At 44.5% G+C, this 16,008-nt stretch overlaps 1 protein-coding gene across 5 annotated transcripts in view; it reads left to right on the top strand.

Annotated features, from left to right (window-relative positions):
* The window catches only part of MICU1 (mitochondrial calcium uptake 1), an 83,646-nt gene that overhangs the window by 43,654 nt on the left and 23,984 nt on the right, over window positions 1-16,008 (top strand). For 2 of the 5 annotated variants that reach the window (XM_063406268.1, XM_063406270.1), the window contains 4 exons: window positions 40-105; window positions 1,249-1,363; window positions 9,980-10,062; window positions 14,876-15,073. In XM_063406268.1, the coding sequence (XP_063262338.1) occupies window positions 40-105; window positions 1,249-1,363; window positions 9,980-10,062; window positions 14,876-15,073 (462 nt within the window). The remainder of the gene's footprint in view (window positions 1-39; window positions 106-1,248; window positions 1,364-9,979; window positions 10,063-14,875; window positions 15,074-16,008) is intronic. The other 3 variants (XM_063406271.1, XM_063406273.1, XM_063406272.1) reach the window with 3 other exon arrangements.

Below are 16,008 nucleotides of genomic sequence, written 5' to 3'. Positions count from 1 at the left end.
TGATTATTTTTGTCTCTTTTCTTGTGGTTTCCAAGCCAGATACAGGTTAAATTTTCATCTAAATTATTAGCTGAGCTCATCCCCACTCTGCAATCACATACAATGGTGAGTTCTCTCTCAAAAAACAGAAAAAAAAACCCCAAAAACCTGAGGTGGATGAGCGACATCAGCTGCAGACAGTGGAAAGCTATGAGCTAACACTTGCTGGGATATCTCCGTAGGCTTCCAGTCACAGCAACCACCTGGTTGCTCCAAACTTTCCTTGCTCTTGGCAAGCCTAACCGTTCAACTTGATGTGATGTTTTGCCTGCTTGTTTTATTGTTGGTTAACCAGTTTTCTTTCCTTTATCTTGTATATGATGGGATCTCCGCTAGACAGAGGTAACGGTGGGGGACAGTTGTGTAGCTGGACCCTCGTGTGGTGGTGTCTGTCGGTGGTTTTTCCTAAAACCATTCCTAAATCCAGCCTTGCTTTCACCGTGCCTGCGTGTGCTTGCATGGCCTGGTTTCCATGGAATAACCTCACCCACCCCTACTCTCCTCTGTATTCATTTAATTCTCCTCCCTGTGTGCGTGTGCCTCCTCCTACTGTGTCCTTAAAGTGGGTCACCAGTGTGGATTCCCTAACAGTTTTATGGATCCTTTTCAGCCTTTGGGGGCTCTGTGGATCAAAGGGACTCGGAGTTTTAGCTTAGTAAGATGTTGTGAGCTGATAAATGGAAAGAACTGGAGCAAGAGGGAGGTTGAGTTTGGTTTCAGGCCCAATCCTCCCTGTGAGCTCACACACACTCATTCAAAGGTTTGGATAACTTTGATCAGATTCATGTCAAATTGTCCTTTCCCGGCTCCTTTCTACAACAGAATCTAACTAAAGAGCTGTCAGTGAAATACAATTTCCTCTTTGAATCCTGTATTAAAGGCTGATTTTTTTACCACTGATCTCAAAGATTTTAAGCAAAATGGCCATACTTTCATTTCTGTGTATTTCAGCTGGGCTGAACCAGCAAACGAATCCCGTGCAATTCCTTGTCCCTCATGTGAGATGGGGAAGCACCGATCTTTGCAGGACTTTGCTGAGCAGATCCAAAGGCTGGAAAAGGTCTACTGGATATGGATGGAGACAATAGGGGTGTGTGTGTCCATGGAATGGCTTGTTGGTGCTAAGGATACAAATCAAGCCTTCCATTTGTCTGTTTAATTTGGTGCTTTGTGTCCTCTCTCTGGGGTGTGGCTCGGGTGGATGACCAGAAGTTATCCCAGGAGAGGGAGAAGTTTGCCGATGAGGACAGCATTTTCTACGCGCTCGGAGAATGTGGACTCATCTCTTTTTCTGACTACATCTTCCTCACCACGGTCCTTTCCAGTAAGTACAGCAGGGATTTTCCCTGCAATTCCTTTGTTTTTTGAGGTTTTCAGGGCTCCCAAGCAATAGTTTGTTGATATACATTTCCCTAAAAGGCCTTCTTGATTGCCTGCAACTCGAGCTGAGTGATTGCTGTTGCTTCATCTGGTTTAGCCTGAGCTTCCAGTGCTTTGGGAAGACAAGGAGATCGATGACTTCTGAAGATTTATTTCTCATTTTGAAATGTGACAAAGTTTTTTTTAATGAGTCACTTGACCTGCTGTTCAGATCTGTAAATGGAGACGTGTTCTTGAGCCGTGTTCATTTGATATTCTTGAATTTGGATGAATGCAGATCTCCAGCTTTTCACTGGTTTCACGCCTCTCCAAACTCCCTTTTCCAGCTGTATTTTCACTTGGGTGAGCTGGGGTTTGTGAGTGATGTAATCCAATGAGGAGAGAAGTTAAGCTGTTTACATTTCAACAAGTATCATTAGATACCTTCTGTCTTTTCACCCTGCTGCACTTGACTTGCATTTGTGATATTTCCATGATCTGCTAATCTGTTCCAGCAAAGTCATCTGCACTCTGAGTGCCAGCACTGAAAAGTTTGCTTTGCTGGCAAGAACCAGTGAAACTGAAGCCTCTGATAATGTCAAATGGCATTTCTAGACTTTCTTCACGTGGAAGTCAAGCTCAAAAACTCATTTACAGAGCTTCTCTGACTGCTTGGAAGGTGCTGTGTCATAAACAGGAAAGTCGATGGCAGTTTCTTGTGTAATTCACTTGTGTAATGAGGGCTTTTTATCTGAGCCTCCACAGCCCCATTAGAAAAAGGGGGATAAGGGGGAATAAGCCACTGTCCAAATGAACTCGAGACATTTTATTTTCAGATTTAAAAAGAGAAAACTTGGCCATCTAATCTTGTAAGTATCTATTCCATGCTGACCTGATTTGTGGAATTAAAACACTGATGCTTCCCAGTTACCTGCAGAGCCCTCTGCTGCCTGCCCAGTGCTGTTCAGGGACTGAGCTGCTTTAATCACTGATGTTTTGCCACAGCAACAGGTGCTTTATTCTCCCCCCATGTTCTTGCATGTTGTAACAGGAGACATGAGAGGCCACTCTTCATTTACTGAGGATCTATTCCTGGGAAGCAGCAATGCTCAAGGTCTTGTTTGTTGTCAGATGGACGTGGCGGGGGCAGACTTGTGTGTGACCTTCATGTTGTGAAAACAAACAGAGAGATAAAACTGGTTCAAGCCAGGGAATTTGTTTTATGACTTTAATCTGCTTTTTTTTTTTTTTTTTTTATTTGACTGAGTCTCAGAACTGGCTCTTAAAACCTTTGCTGTTCCTTTCTTACATTCATCTGGGCTGTGCCAGAATGAACCCGAGTATTCACTTGTGTAATGAGGGCTTTTCATCTGAGCCTCCACAGATGACAATGAACTCTCAAACCTCTGCTCTCACATTACTGAGTGTGGTTTGCAAAACAATCTTGCCCTTGTTTTTATGGTTGTGCTGGTTGTGAACAACCCCCTAATCGAGTACACAGGGTGCAAAATTAATTTCATGTGCTTCCACAGGCAGCAGTAAGAGAAATTGTTCTTGCTTTGCTTTGACTTGTTTGTTGTGAGAATAAAAGAAAGGGACCACCTTGCGTTGGAGGAGCAGCCGGCCTTGTTTTGGAGGCTGTGAGGGAGGGAAAGGACTTTTTTCCTCTTGTTCTTGGGCTTTTGAGCGTGTCCACAATTACAGGGGAGTTGGATTAATGAGGAGATAGAACTGGCTTTGAGGAGCCATGTGAAGAGTGGGCATGGCAGGAGCTTTCAAAAAGGAAACTTTTTTTAAAAAGGGGGGGAAAAAATTTCCAGGACTTTGAGTCTGTCTTTTAGACATTTGAGGAGTTTGCTAAATGATTCATGAAGATGGAGGAATGTCTCTGGAGCTCCTGTTAAACAGTGATTCCCCAGGGGAAGAGTTTGGGTTTCATTTTTAAAGCATTTGCATTTGTAAAATAAATTCCCAACCAAACCTTGCCCTGTGGCTAAATAGAAAACTCACTGTTGCACCCCACTGGTTTACTCTCTGCCTAGTGAACATTGCCTTGCAGGAATCCAGTAGTTCCTGACTGGCTTCTTTTCCTAGGAAATGAATAAAATAGAATGAGGAAAATAAATCTTAAATGTGACAGTTCAATATTGGTTTTCTCCTTGTGTTGCTCAAATAACCCAAACATTAAGGAAATATCTGGACAAGGTGGAGCTGTAGATAGCATCCAATAGATAAAACCAAATAAATATTGAGAAAGGGAGGTGGCATGTTGAGCACTAAGCAGGATAATCAAAAAGGGGAGTGGGAGATTGGGTCTGGGGGTGGGAGGCGGGAGGGAGAGTGATGGGGAGAGATCCATCATGGTCTGGTTTGGCTCACTGGACTCCAAACTCATCAATGAGAGCCTTGGGAAACAAGAGGCCCCAAGGGCTCTGTGTGGTTGTGCTCAGCCAGGCTTTGGGAGTGCTTCCCCAAACTCTTAGTTTCAGTTGTCTTTGCAGCTTGACCTGAAGCTGTCTCCAGCAGTTCTGTGAAACTGGGAGCGAGAGGAGGAGAAAGGGCTGGAGGCTTCATTTCATGTTGCTCTCAGGCAGCTGTTTGCTCATTGCTCAGAAAATGAGTCTGTCACCATATCTTATTTACGAGCCATTTCTCACTCCAGCACTGTCTGTTCTCGTCAGCTGCTGCGTTTCTGTGAAAATTTATTTTTAAAACCACTAATAAAATAGCTTTTAGCTGCTTCAGAAAGTCAGCCTTCTGTTAAAGGCAATGAGAGCTGAGGGGCCTCGAGGAAACTCCATAGTTTCTGTTACTTCAGCTGCTCCTCGTGTTTTCAGGCAGAGGTAGAAAGATGAGCAAATTCTGATGGAATTTCCCCTGGATCCTTCGAATGTTGTAGGAAAACAAAGACATGGCTTCCTTGACCAAAGAGGTTTTTGCTTTGGGACTTGCAAAACAGATGGAGGATGGAGAAAAAGAGCTTTTCCATTGCCGGTGACTGCAGTTTCCCAGCAAATGGGTCCATTGTCGAGGCACACTAATTCTGCCTTCATTAACAGGTACTGAAGAGAGCTGGGCATTAAAAGAATAAATTGGTGTTGTTTCCACAGTTGGACTGTTGCTGTGTCTGGATTTAATTCTCCTGGCAGGAGGGTTAAATAACATTGGCTGAAGCCACAGTAATTATCCTTTTGCCAGGGCTCTCGTAGCAGACCTGCAGCTCCTTCTCCCATCAGGGCAGGTGACTGTCACTTAGGATAGATCCACCTCTGTTATTTTTTTCCTGTCCTGTTTGTAGGGAATAAATTCGCAGCCACCTAACTCTGGAAATTATGTTCTGGCCAGATGCTGAGCTCTGTGTGTGTCCCTGGGATGGAGGGACTTGTTCTCCCACACTGGGATCTCCAAGGGCCCTTTGGACCATGACTGTTCTGAGTAAATTATTCCTGCCTGTCAGGAAAGTCTTCAGCCCCATCCCTGCCACGAGTGAAATCTGTAACCTCACCAGTGGTGGTTTACTTCTGCTGTGCTCTGTACCATGGGCCTCATTTCCACAAGAAAAGGTTGCTTTGAGTTTATAGGACTATTTTTGTTTGTAGTCCCGTTCATGTTAATTTTATATTCTGTCTTTCAAGACCCTCCATGGGTCCATCTCACCCTCAGTATTTGGAGCAGGGATGTCTTCCTACCTTTCTGCCAGCCCAGTCGCTGGTGTTTGGCATTTCCAAGCTGGATCTGAGCAGCATCTTCCAAGGACTATCCCAGCTTCCAAACACAAGCCTGGTTGCTGCTTCCTGGCAGAGGGAGAGCTCTCTGGCTGGGCATCCCACTGGTGCCATGCTGAAGGACAGAAATGGGAATGATTTTTCACAGTTGGCAGTTTGGGACCTTCCCAAGCGATTTGAAAACTCAAATTAGAGCATGGGAGGCTCTGTCAGCCTGCACCCTTCACCTGGCCTTCCTCTGTTCATCTCTTCATCCCTTGGATTTGTGTGGTCTGATGGGATGAGGGGTTCAGGGATGGGGCAGCCACAGCTTCTCCGGGCAGCCTGTGCCAAGGCCTAACCAATTTCCCAGGGAGCAATTTCTCTCTGATATCCCACGTTTATGCACTTGCATTATTTCAGAGTTAAATCTGATCCTTCTTTGTGAGCAGAAATAACCCATTTTTCCTCTAGAACTGATGATATTGTGGCTCAGTGTATATGCTGTGGGCTCAGTTTTTTAGCTGCCTATTATTTACATTTCTATGTTGATTAACATTTAAAAAAACACCCAACTTGATATGATTTGGATTCGCTTTCTGAAATGGTGGATTAATTTGAAAGGAAAATAGCTGCAACATTAGGTTTAATGGATTTTTTTCCTATATTTACTGCAGCTGGGGCTCAGCCATCTGTATTCTATGGATAGCTGTCTCTGCTTCAGGACTGTGTTAATTTGGGATTTGATTCACTTTCAGGGTACTGTGGCCTTTTCACATCTATTTTTCTTAATTTTGGGATAAATGGAAAAGAAGCAACCGTAGGATATTTAATTCCGAATTACTGATTTTTCCCAGATGAGTTCTTGATCTTTCTTCTCACACTGGCGTTGCTTGGGGAGTTCTTAAGCCTTGGGAGTCATGAGCTGCTTTGTGCATAAATTGCCACCAGAAGTTGAGATATTCCAGTGTTTTCAAAGGAGTAGCCAGTAGTTTTTCTTTCTCTAAGTAACATCACCAAAAAATCACCCTGCTTTGGCAAAGAAATTCCCAGCTCCATGAGAAGGGAGCAATGGGTGTTCGCCACAAGTGTGTTAAGACTTTTGTTTTCCTAAAATGCAATTCCTCTACTGGAGGTCAGAGGGAAAGTATGCTGAGAGATGTCTCCAAGTGTGGAATTGAGTTTTGGGAAAGAGAAGTTCCCAAACGCGCACAAAACCAAGGAAATGTGGCCTTTCTCATTAGCAAGCTTTTAATGTCTTTCTGAGTGCATTGCTTCTGCTGAGAGTACAAGGCAGTAAAGAGCAATTGAGTGCTGCAAATTGGTCCATTGAATAATTGAAAATAGTTTAAAATGGCATAATTGGCTTAAAGGTGCCTAATCAAGCCATCTCATCCCTCAGAGATTCCCAGGGCTTTTACCCTGATGGATCAGAGTGGGGTTTTGCTATGTGGTCAGTGCTGCTGCTTATTTGTTTGGTGGAGGAGGACACTCATCTCTCTAACATTCCTGTGTTTGGCTGCTGCTTTATTTGCTCTCTTTCTGTCCCCAAATATTTGATTGGAACAAATAAATCAAGAGCAATGTTAATTGCCCTTTGCACTAAATCCCGGGTTCCTTGAAAAAGCAACTTGGCGGGGAGAGCTGGTGGAATTATGGATCTAAAGGATCATTTCAACTGGAGCTTTCTATCTATCTCCAAGCTAGGAATTCACTGATAGTGATGTGGGCTTCAGTACCATGTTTTCACTCATGTTGGCTGATGGAAGGGATTGGAAATAGGTGATTTCTAAGGTCACTTCCAACCCAAGCCCTTCCATGCTTCCATGTTAATGATTTGGAGATCCTCCTGAACACCTAAAGATAGAAATAAAGCTAAAAAAGAAACTGCAGTTGGTTGCCCTGACCAGATTCTGTCTCACTGACCAAAGGAAATCAGTCACAATGAAACACTCTCGATTTTTAATAATGTCAAAAAGGATGGTGAGGAGACAGTTCACACAATCAGAGAGAGCTGGGAATGCAGCAGAGCACTTGGGGAAAATCCAGAGGTGGTTTTCCCTTACCAAGACAGGCATCATGCCATCTGAAAACCAAACAGTCCTTTAAACGGCTTTGGAAACCACTGCAGGAGGAATATTGGGTTTGTTTGGAGGCATCTTAATTAAGGAGGCAGCGGGGAAATTCAGAGATGCTGCAGTTGAGAATGGTAAAATTGGGGGGCAAAATAAAAGTGGGGGGAAAGGCTACATTGAGCTGGGCAATCTGGTGTTTGCTCGTGTTATGGTCTAGTTTGAGGGATGTAAGTGCAGGAGGAGGAAGGGAAATGGAGCTTGTGCAGGATGAGGGAACGGGCAAGGCGGGCACAGTGGGATCGGCTGCTGTCGGGGCAACTCTTCCCACATAAATCCTGGTCAGAAGCATCCCAGCCAAGGGGAGAGGCAGAAATCATCTCACCCGTGCCCCATAAATCCAGCCCTGGATATCAGGGATGTACATCTCTAATGAACATTCCTTCCTGAGCAGGAGTGGGATGAGCTAATTGTCTTGGGTGCCCTCTGGTTCCCCTGGCTCGGGGTCACATTGTTTGGATTGAAGTGTCATTACAGGTAATTGGAGATCAAAGGAAGAAACCAGCCATGTCATTTATTAGCTGAAGAAATGAAGTAATTGAATTTGCCAATTTAAAGCCGCCCTTCCCTGTCTTTAGAAAATACTGACCCTGCGGATTTTTAATGCTGAACTGCTCATTTAAATTTTGGAGGTGTTGTTCTCTGGGGCTTTGATACACTGCTCATGGAAATGTATGTTTAGAGATGGAAAAGGAGAGAAGTAGCCCTTGTGAGGGACAAGTGAGTATTTGACTCTGTTCACCATGTGTCTGCACAAATGGGACGTGATATTACATATTTCCTTAAAAAGGGGGAGAAAAAAACCCCAACCTGTGACAGTTTTTCACAAGGACTAACAAATTTCCCCATCTTTAAATAAACATCGTTATACTCTGGTAGAGAAAATGGGGTAAGAAATATGTGTTGATTGCTCTTTTTCTAGAACCTTGTAACTAGATGAGAATTTTGTCTGTTCCTCCTCTTCCTCATAGAGGAAACACCATTTCCATAGTGCCAGATTTTGGGGCTAATAAAAAGAAATTGCCTCCAGGCTTTCATGCAGTACTTGTGATTAAAGTGAATAAAATCTCTCATGTCATTGAAATATTAAGGGGGTAGCTGGAAGCTTGTTGCTCTTCAAGAAAATGGGGAATTAATCACTGGAGATGCTGGATGTATACAGAGGAGGCTTAATCCTTTAAATTCAGTGTATCATTGGAGAGGTTATGAAGGTGGTGCTGGGGACTGGCTGCCCCCAGGTCAATTAACACTGAGTTAACGAGGGACAGCAAGTGCCCAGCAGGCAGGAGGGAGCATCTGTGGCACCTCAGCAGGGCTGTGGAAGGGGGGTGACCCACCACGTGCTGCTGGCCAGTGGCTGTGGTCACAGGAGACCCTGCTCCTGCACGTGGTGTCTGGAATTCCAAGCCCGAGTAATTGGCAGGGGGAAATTGGAAATGCAGGATGATAACAGCAGCACCGCGTGTGCTGTGTATATCAAGCAGGTAGTGACAGGCTGTCCTTGCCATCAGCCCCAGTGTCCTTATTCTGCTATTTTGGGCACAAAGTGTTGGGAAAAGGGGTCTCATTAACCTGTCTGCTGAATCTTTTCCTGATAAAGTGCTAGTTGTTATTACAGCAAGGAGAAAACACAGTGTAAAAGTTTTGAACTGGAGCTGTAACTAACATCCAAAATCCAGTTCAGTTAACTCCATGTTCATTTCCCTTTGTCTGAGTGATTCCTCTTTGTCTCCTCTCTGCCACCACTGTCTGGGAATTCATTAAATCCATTACTCTTTGAGCATCCACAGGAAATACTAAAAGTTGGTTGCACAGATGAGGTTAAAGAGGGATGAAACTCACCAGTAATCTACATTAGATTTGGGTGGGAAATGAAAAAAGGAGCTGAGTTTTAACTTAGCATTAGTTATAGCCTAGAGGATTCCCTAGAAATCCCAGCAAACACCACAAATCCTGTAGGAGGTGTGTATTTGAAGTAGCAGAGCATGATAAATCCTCATATATTAACTTAATTTGGAAAAAAATTGTGGCGCTGCGTTGTAGCTTCAAACGGTGATGGGTTACAGAGCCTGAAATGGAAATGTACTGAAATTCCATGGTGGGATGCAGGGAAAAGAGCGTGGTTGGCTGGGAAATGATTCTTTTGCAGTTCTGACTAAATAAACCGTGACAGCACAGACTAAATGCAATGAAAAATAAGGTACAGCAGCGTCTCAGCTCATGAGCTCCAGCCCACACCTCATCTCAATGTCATGACTGGGCTGAGGCAGGGTGATCATGATTTGTTTAAATCTGTACAGCAAGACAAGAGCTGAGAACTGCCAGATTCCAGGTCTGCTCCTCACCCATGGGAAGCACAGCGAGTGCAGTGCCTGAGGAACATCCTCTGGCTAAACTGGTGTTCGACTGCATGGAACAGGCTGGAGCTCTTGCTGCAGCATCATTTTCTGTTAATTGTCATTAGAAATATGGGGATAGCATCTTGCTTTCCAGCTTTTTCCACCTTTAAATAGAATAAATGTTCCAGAAATATCTCCTCCCCACTACTCCTTGTCAAGAACCTTTGGTAAAAGGAGTGCCATGAAGCTCATTGCGAGATGTTCTCAAGAGCCACATTTCCGTACTAAAATTGAAAGAATTAGGCAATTTGCTTTTGGATAAAGTCATTCAGAACTTGTGCCCTTTTTTACTGAGCTTTTGTATCTTTGTTAACTGGTTTTGTGTTTTGTTGGGTTTTTCATCTAGCTCCCCAGAGGAATTTTGAAATCGCCTTTAAGATGTTTGATCTGAACGGTGACGGCGAGGTGGACATGGAAGAGTTTGAGCAGGCAAGTTGAGCAATCTATGCTGTGGCATCTTAGTCATAAACACAGCATTCCTCTGTGATGTTACTGCCTTTTACATTTGGGCTTAGTGCTGGTTTGCACCTTTCCCTTCTGTGCTCTGCTGTGTTGCTTCAGTGCCTGCTGTTTGTTTCTTTAAACTGGATATTTCGAGAGAAAATTTTTTGTTCAACCAGGACAAGCAGCAGTACAAACTCAGGTTTCCTGTGACTTCATCACTAACATTAAAAGCCAGGCTGGGTGAGCCTTGGAGCAGCCTGGTCTGGTGGAAGGTGTCCCTGCCTGTGGCAGGGAGTGGAACTGGATGAGCTTTAAGGTCCCTCCCAACCCAAACCATTCTATGATTCTGTAACATTTCCTTACCTTCAAGGTAGACAAAGAAGTTTTTTCACTCTACTGATAAAGTGGGATTTTGATCCTGCTGCCTTCACAGCTTCTACTGCATTCCTTAATTTGTCTTCAGAGAATAGCCAAGGTAAGTCTACTTCAGAGGAGAATTTCTCCATTTATTCCAGTGTAATCCAAAAACGTTTTATTGAGATCATCTTTTCATTAGTCCTCTACTTCTTACAAGGCTTCATCAACAAGGACTTTGCTGCAGGTTTTTTAATGAGTTTAGCCTTCATGTCTGATGCTGGTGAACTCTTCCTATAAACTGCAATTTATGGTTGTGTCCGAGTGAGAATAGGTTGAAGGCTCGAGCTGTCAATGAAGAAAAGATTTGCCCTCCCCAAGCAGAAGAGTGTGATTTTTCTTGCCTGCTTCTTGCCTGAAGATATTGGGAACTTAGAAATACCCTGAAATCACATCCTGAATCACCTGTGTGTGCTTCTCATAAAAGGAAATTTAAATGCATCTACAAAGTGCTGCCCAAGAACAAAGCAGCCCTGGAGAATCCAGGGACAGATTCTTACTCATCAGTTGGCTCAATGAGTAATTAACTGCAGAAGAGTCTCTACAAGGTCGTGCTTGGGGCACTTGCTATAAATGGGAAGAACTAGTGGCAAAGGAGGGCTGTTGAATTACCCTCCCTTTCTAATCTTTTTCTGTCACCCTCCTTAATTATTACCTGTGTGTATGATGCCATCATCACGAGCTTGCTTCAGAGCCATGGAGTATATCTGGATAAGTGCAGGGTTTTAATGCACACTTTGGACTATGAGGAGACTGGAGTGTGTTTATCTGCAGTCTGAAATCACTTCACTTGACAGCTTGAAATGTAAACCTGGGGGTTTGTTCATGTTCCTTCCTTCCCCCAAGTAAAAATGGCTCTTCTTCCTTCTGTCTGCATAGTGCATGGAGACAGCACTCCACTGTAGTTACGTGATCATACTGAACAGTCCAAAAAGTGATTTATGGTGGTTGTAATGTTCTAGCATGAAATCAATTATGGAGATAGATGAATATAAGAAAAGCAGAGAATGATTAACCTCCTACTAAAATTGCAGTGATGCCAGGGTGCTAACACAGGCGTCATGTTTGGCTTTTTTATTAGCGCCATGTAAAGTGAAAAAGGAACATTTCTACAGGATGAATGTTTCCTAATTGCTATGAAGATGAGAGTACAAAATTGAATTAAATTATTTCAAATCCTCCAGTAGGCCAGGGGAAGTTATACATGCATTAAGTCACATAAACATCCCTAAGAAGGGGAAGGTGTTTTTGTTAAGCTGGTTACATGCGTCACTGCCTGTATAGAAAGGAATAAAGTTCCTGGTTAGCATCAGAGTATTTGGGTGAAGGCTGATCCTCCAGAGCCTGAGAGTCAGAGGATGAAGGAGCTGTTCTGGAAAGTGGGAAGACATCTGTGAAGATACTGATTTGCTGCAAGAGCAAACACAGCTCCAGTGGAAGGCACGTATATCTCATTATGAAAACATATACCGTTACAAACACTCATTTATAGGATAAATCCTCTTTTTCACTCCTTATGGAAATGCCTGGGGAAGAGCATGAAGGATGGCAGGGTTTGCTGCTCCATCCCATAAATCTTACCTGGCAGGAGCAGCTGGAACTGGCCCTCACAGAGGATTATGCAGCAGTTTAAAAGAGCAACATCAGTTTGGGGAGAATGGGTGGAAAAAGAGGGGGAAGGACCATCAGGGAAGCATCATTCCATCCCTGCTGGCTGTGAGCACGTGGCAATGAAATTCCTACTCCTCCCATGCACAACTGTCTTCTTCTTACTGATGTTTGAAAACCTCATCAGGAAAGAAAATTACTTCATGTAATGTAGTGTAGCTAATATGTGACAAAGTTGGCGGCTTTAACTACCTAGTAAAAAAAATACTGAATTTCTTCTTTGCTGCAGAATTTCAGGTTTTTTATCCAGTTGAGGCATGTGGTTAGTGCTTAGTCCTGAATAATGTGGTGCCTACTTCAGTATTGCCTTCAATTCTTCATCCTTTGGCATGTAAATTGTTAGTTTACTCCTCTGTTTTTAAAGAAAGGCTGGCTGAAAAGTAGAAAACTCAAAGGTAGTGTTGCTTGTGATTTCTCTTTGAGTCTTTAACTATTTTAATTGATTTTTTTTTCCCTCTCATCTGGTGCAAAAGATGAAACATCACAAACACTTAGGTTGAAATATGAACAAAAAACCAATGGAACGTCTCAGAGCTCCGCGTCCTCGCACGATTGATGAGCTGTGGGTGAGGGCAGCTCCTTGCAGTGGTGCCTGCCTTTCTGGGCATTAAAAGGATTACCCAAAACAAGAACTGGTTAAATCATTTCGGCTCCAGTGCCCACAGGTGGATTTTCAACCTGTCTGACACGAGTTACAGATGGGAGAGGAAAAGAGAGCCATAGGATTCCATATAAATAACACCCAGGAAAAGCTGCTCTGTGGAGCAGTCTGCAGTGTGCTAAACACTCACACAGAAACAGGGGCAGTTTTCCAAGCTGGCCATAAATTGCCTTGCTTCAGACAGTTTATAAATATTTGTCTCCAAACTGTGCTGCGTGCAGAGCTCACAGTTAACAGTGGAGCACAAAGCAAACTAAGGAGTTGCTATTTACAGTGCAAAAATCAGAGAATTCCTGAATGGTTTGAGTTGGAAAGGACCTTAAAGATCACCTCATTCCAACTCCCCTGCCATGGGCAGGGACACCTTCCACTATCCCAGGCTGCTCCAGGTTCTGTCCAGCCTGGCCTTGATTATCTCCAGTGATGGGGTGGCCACAGCCTCTCTGGGCAACCTCTGCCATGGCCTCACCACCCACACAGAGAAGAATTTCCTCTTAATATACAGTCTAAATCTCCTCTCTTTCAGTGTAAAGCCATTACCCTTGTAAATAGTCTCTTTCCATATTTCTTGCAGGCTCCCTTCAGGCAATGGAAGGCCACAGTTAGGCCACCCCACATCCTTCCTCACATCAGAGTGACCAAAAAGCCTGAAAACCTTTTTTCTGTGTTTTTTTCCTCTTGATTTTCTCCTCGACTTGATTTTCCTTGGAAGAACAGCCAGCAGCCTCTGGTTGAGATGCAGGGTTTCCAGCAAGGTGAACCCAGCAGCAACAGCGTGGCGTTTTCCTCCAGAGCATCCCCTTTGGGGCTGTTCCAGCACTCACTCTCTCATTAGGAAAAAGTTGAACACACTGAATACCACAATAATGAGGTTCTGGCATCATTGTGACAGCTGGAGCTCTTGGCAGCTGCTTTTCTTCGTCCCTTCCAACTTTTGTCAGCAGGAGGAAGAGGCTGATGGCAAAGCAGCGGTGTTTGTTCTGGAGGTTTGGGAAGCCTGGGTTGTCAGGTGGCTTTTTTCCCCCTCCTTTTTCTAACTTCTTGTCCTTAATATCCATCCTTTTGCTGCCTTGTTGGAAGAGATCAGTTACTACACAGAGAATAAGCCTGGCTTCTCATATCCCAGCAGTAATCACTCAGATCGACTTGGAGAGTTTAGTGAGATACCTGAGGATGGAGAGAGGAGATGGCTGCATTTGGCTTGGCTGCCCGCTTAAATTTGCACAGAACCCCTAAAGTAACACACTTGGATTTGCACAGAGCCCTTAAAATAACACAGGGGCTGTCACATCCTTCAAGGTCAACCTTTTGGCATCTTTAATGGGGTAGGGAAGTTCTTTTGAAAAGCCTTTTGTGCTAAGTGGCACAGCCTCAGGGATGGAGGAACTTCAGCTGTGACAGAGCAACAGGCAGCAAGGAGAGGATCCCCTTGGGTTGCAAACCCCAGGATTTGTGCATGAGTGGGGAGAAATGTGTGGTGAGCTGACTGGGGTTGGTGTGAGCTCACAAGGAGTGGAAGTTCTAAAACATTTGAAGAGCTTTTTCTTCCCCACAATTGCTGCAGCTTTCTCACCTCCTGGGATTTTACTGGGAAGAGGCTGCCCTGCTGGCCAGGGGTAGGATCACCACAATGTTTGTCTGCAAAGTGGCTGAATGGTTTCCTAAATTGTTTCCTAAAATTCATTCTAAGCACTTGATTCTCTTCTTCCTTTAAAGTGGACTGAAAAAATCAAAGCCTAAGTTGGCCAGAGAGGTTGTGGACTCCTCATCCTTGGAGATGTTCAAGGCCAGGCTGGAAGGGGCTTGGGGCAACCTGGTCTGGTGGAAAGTGTCCCTGCCCATGGGAGGGTTTGGAACTAGCTGGTCTTTAAGGTCACTTCCAGCCCGAATCATTCTGTGATTCTCTTAAGTTCAGCCACATTTTTGAATTGCTGTGTCTTCTGAGAATTGTTTTAGGAGAAAAGAAAGGAGGATGACACAGCTGAGCGTGGAATACTTCACGCTGGCACTTGACTGGTGTGGTTTTGCCTGTGACATGCTCCCTGTGATTTTCAGGTGCAGAGCATCATCCGTTCCCAGACCAGCATGGGCATGCGGCACCGGGACCGCTCCACCACCGGGAACACCCTCAAGACCGGCTTCAACTCCGCGCTCACCACCTACTTCTTCGGGGCTGACCTGAAGGGAAAGCTGACCATCTCCCACTTCCTGGACTTCCAGCGCAAGCTGCAGCACGATATTCTGAAGCTTGAGGTCTGGGCTGGTTGTTTTGTACAGGGGAGGGCACTGCAGCACGGATTGTGCTTTTGGAGGAGCAGCAGGAATGGTGCAGAAGGAATTTCTACAGCTGTGACTTGCACATCCAACATGTTAAATTCCTAATTTCAGGGCCTGTGGCACTCCCCAGGGAACATCTCCAGCATTTGTTGGTGGCTGCTCTTGTGGAGTTGGAGCAGCAGCTGGCACATCCTGGGTGTGTGTCCCTCTAAAAGCCTGGCTGTTGCCTTGGCTGGTTGAGATGATTTAAGGGAAAAATGAGAGGTTGTGAGTGACCTGTTGCTAACTTGTGGAGGAAGGTTGGTCTCAGTCCTAATCAGTGAGCTGGGCCCTAAAGGACCAGGATTTATAACATTCCCAAAAGTCTTTATCTCTGCTTTTGTCCCCACCTTTTCTGTTTGCTTCATTATTCTGAAGGTTTCTGCTGGGAAAGTGTTCAAGGCTTGTTTGAATCCTTCTGAGTAGGTGGATTCACTCTATCATGCGACCCCTGCTGTTCATTCCTGGACGTTTCGTAAGAAATGTTGCCCATCTCTTCTGAATGTAGTCTCCTCTTTCATTTGCATTATCCTGACTTTTAACAGCAGCTCCCAGCCTCCTGCTCCTAGTCACATAACCTGAATTTAAAATTTGGTTCTTTTCTATAAAATCAGGACAAGAACAGCAACAGGGGATTTGTTGGTCTGTCTCAGCCCCCAGGTAGAGCTGACTCAGTTGGAAATGGTGCCCATCACTGCATCAGGCTCTGAGGTTCATCCTGGCCTCAGCCAAGCCAGACTTTTATTTGCATTGGAAATCAGGATTTGTGCATATGGAGATGCCCCCCAGCCTAAGACAACAGTATTCAGAGCTCTGTCACTTCAGTCTGGTGTATTATTGCTCACATGCTCAGGCTGTGTTATCAGCATTGT

Source organism: Prinia subflava, chromosome 9, assembly GCF_021018805.1.
Source record: "Prinia subflava isolate CZ2003 ecotype Zambia chromosome 9, Cam_Psub_1.2, whole genome shotgun sequence".
NCBI classification, from domain to species: Eukaryota; Metazoa; Chordata; class Aves; order Passeriformes; family Cisticolidae; genus Prinia; species Prinia subflava.
This window is presented reverse-complemented; position numbering and strand designations above follow the sequence as displayed.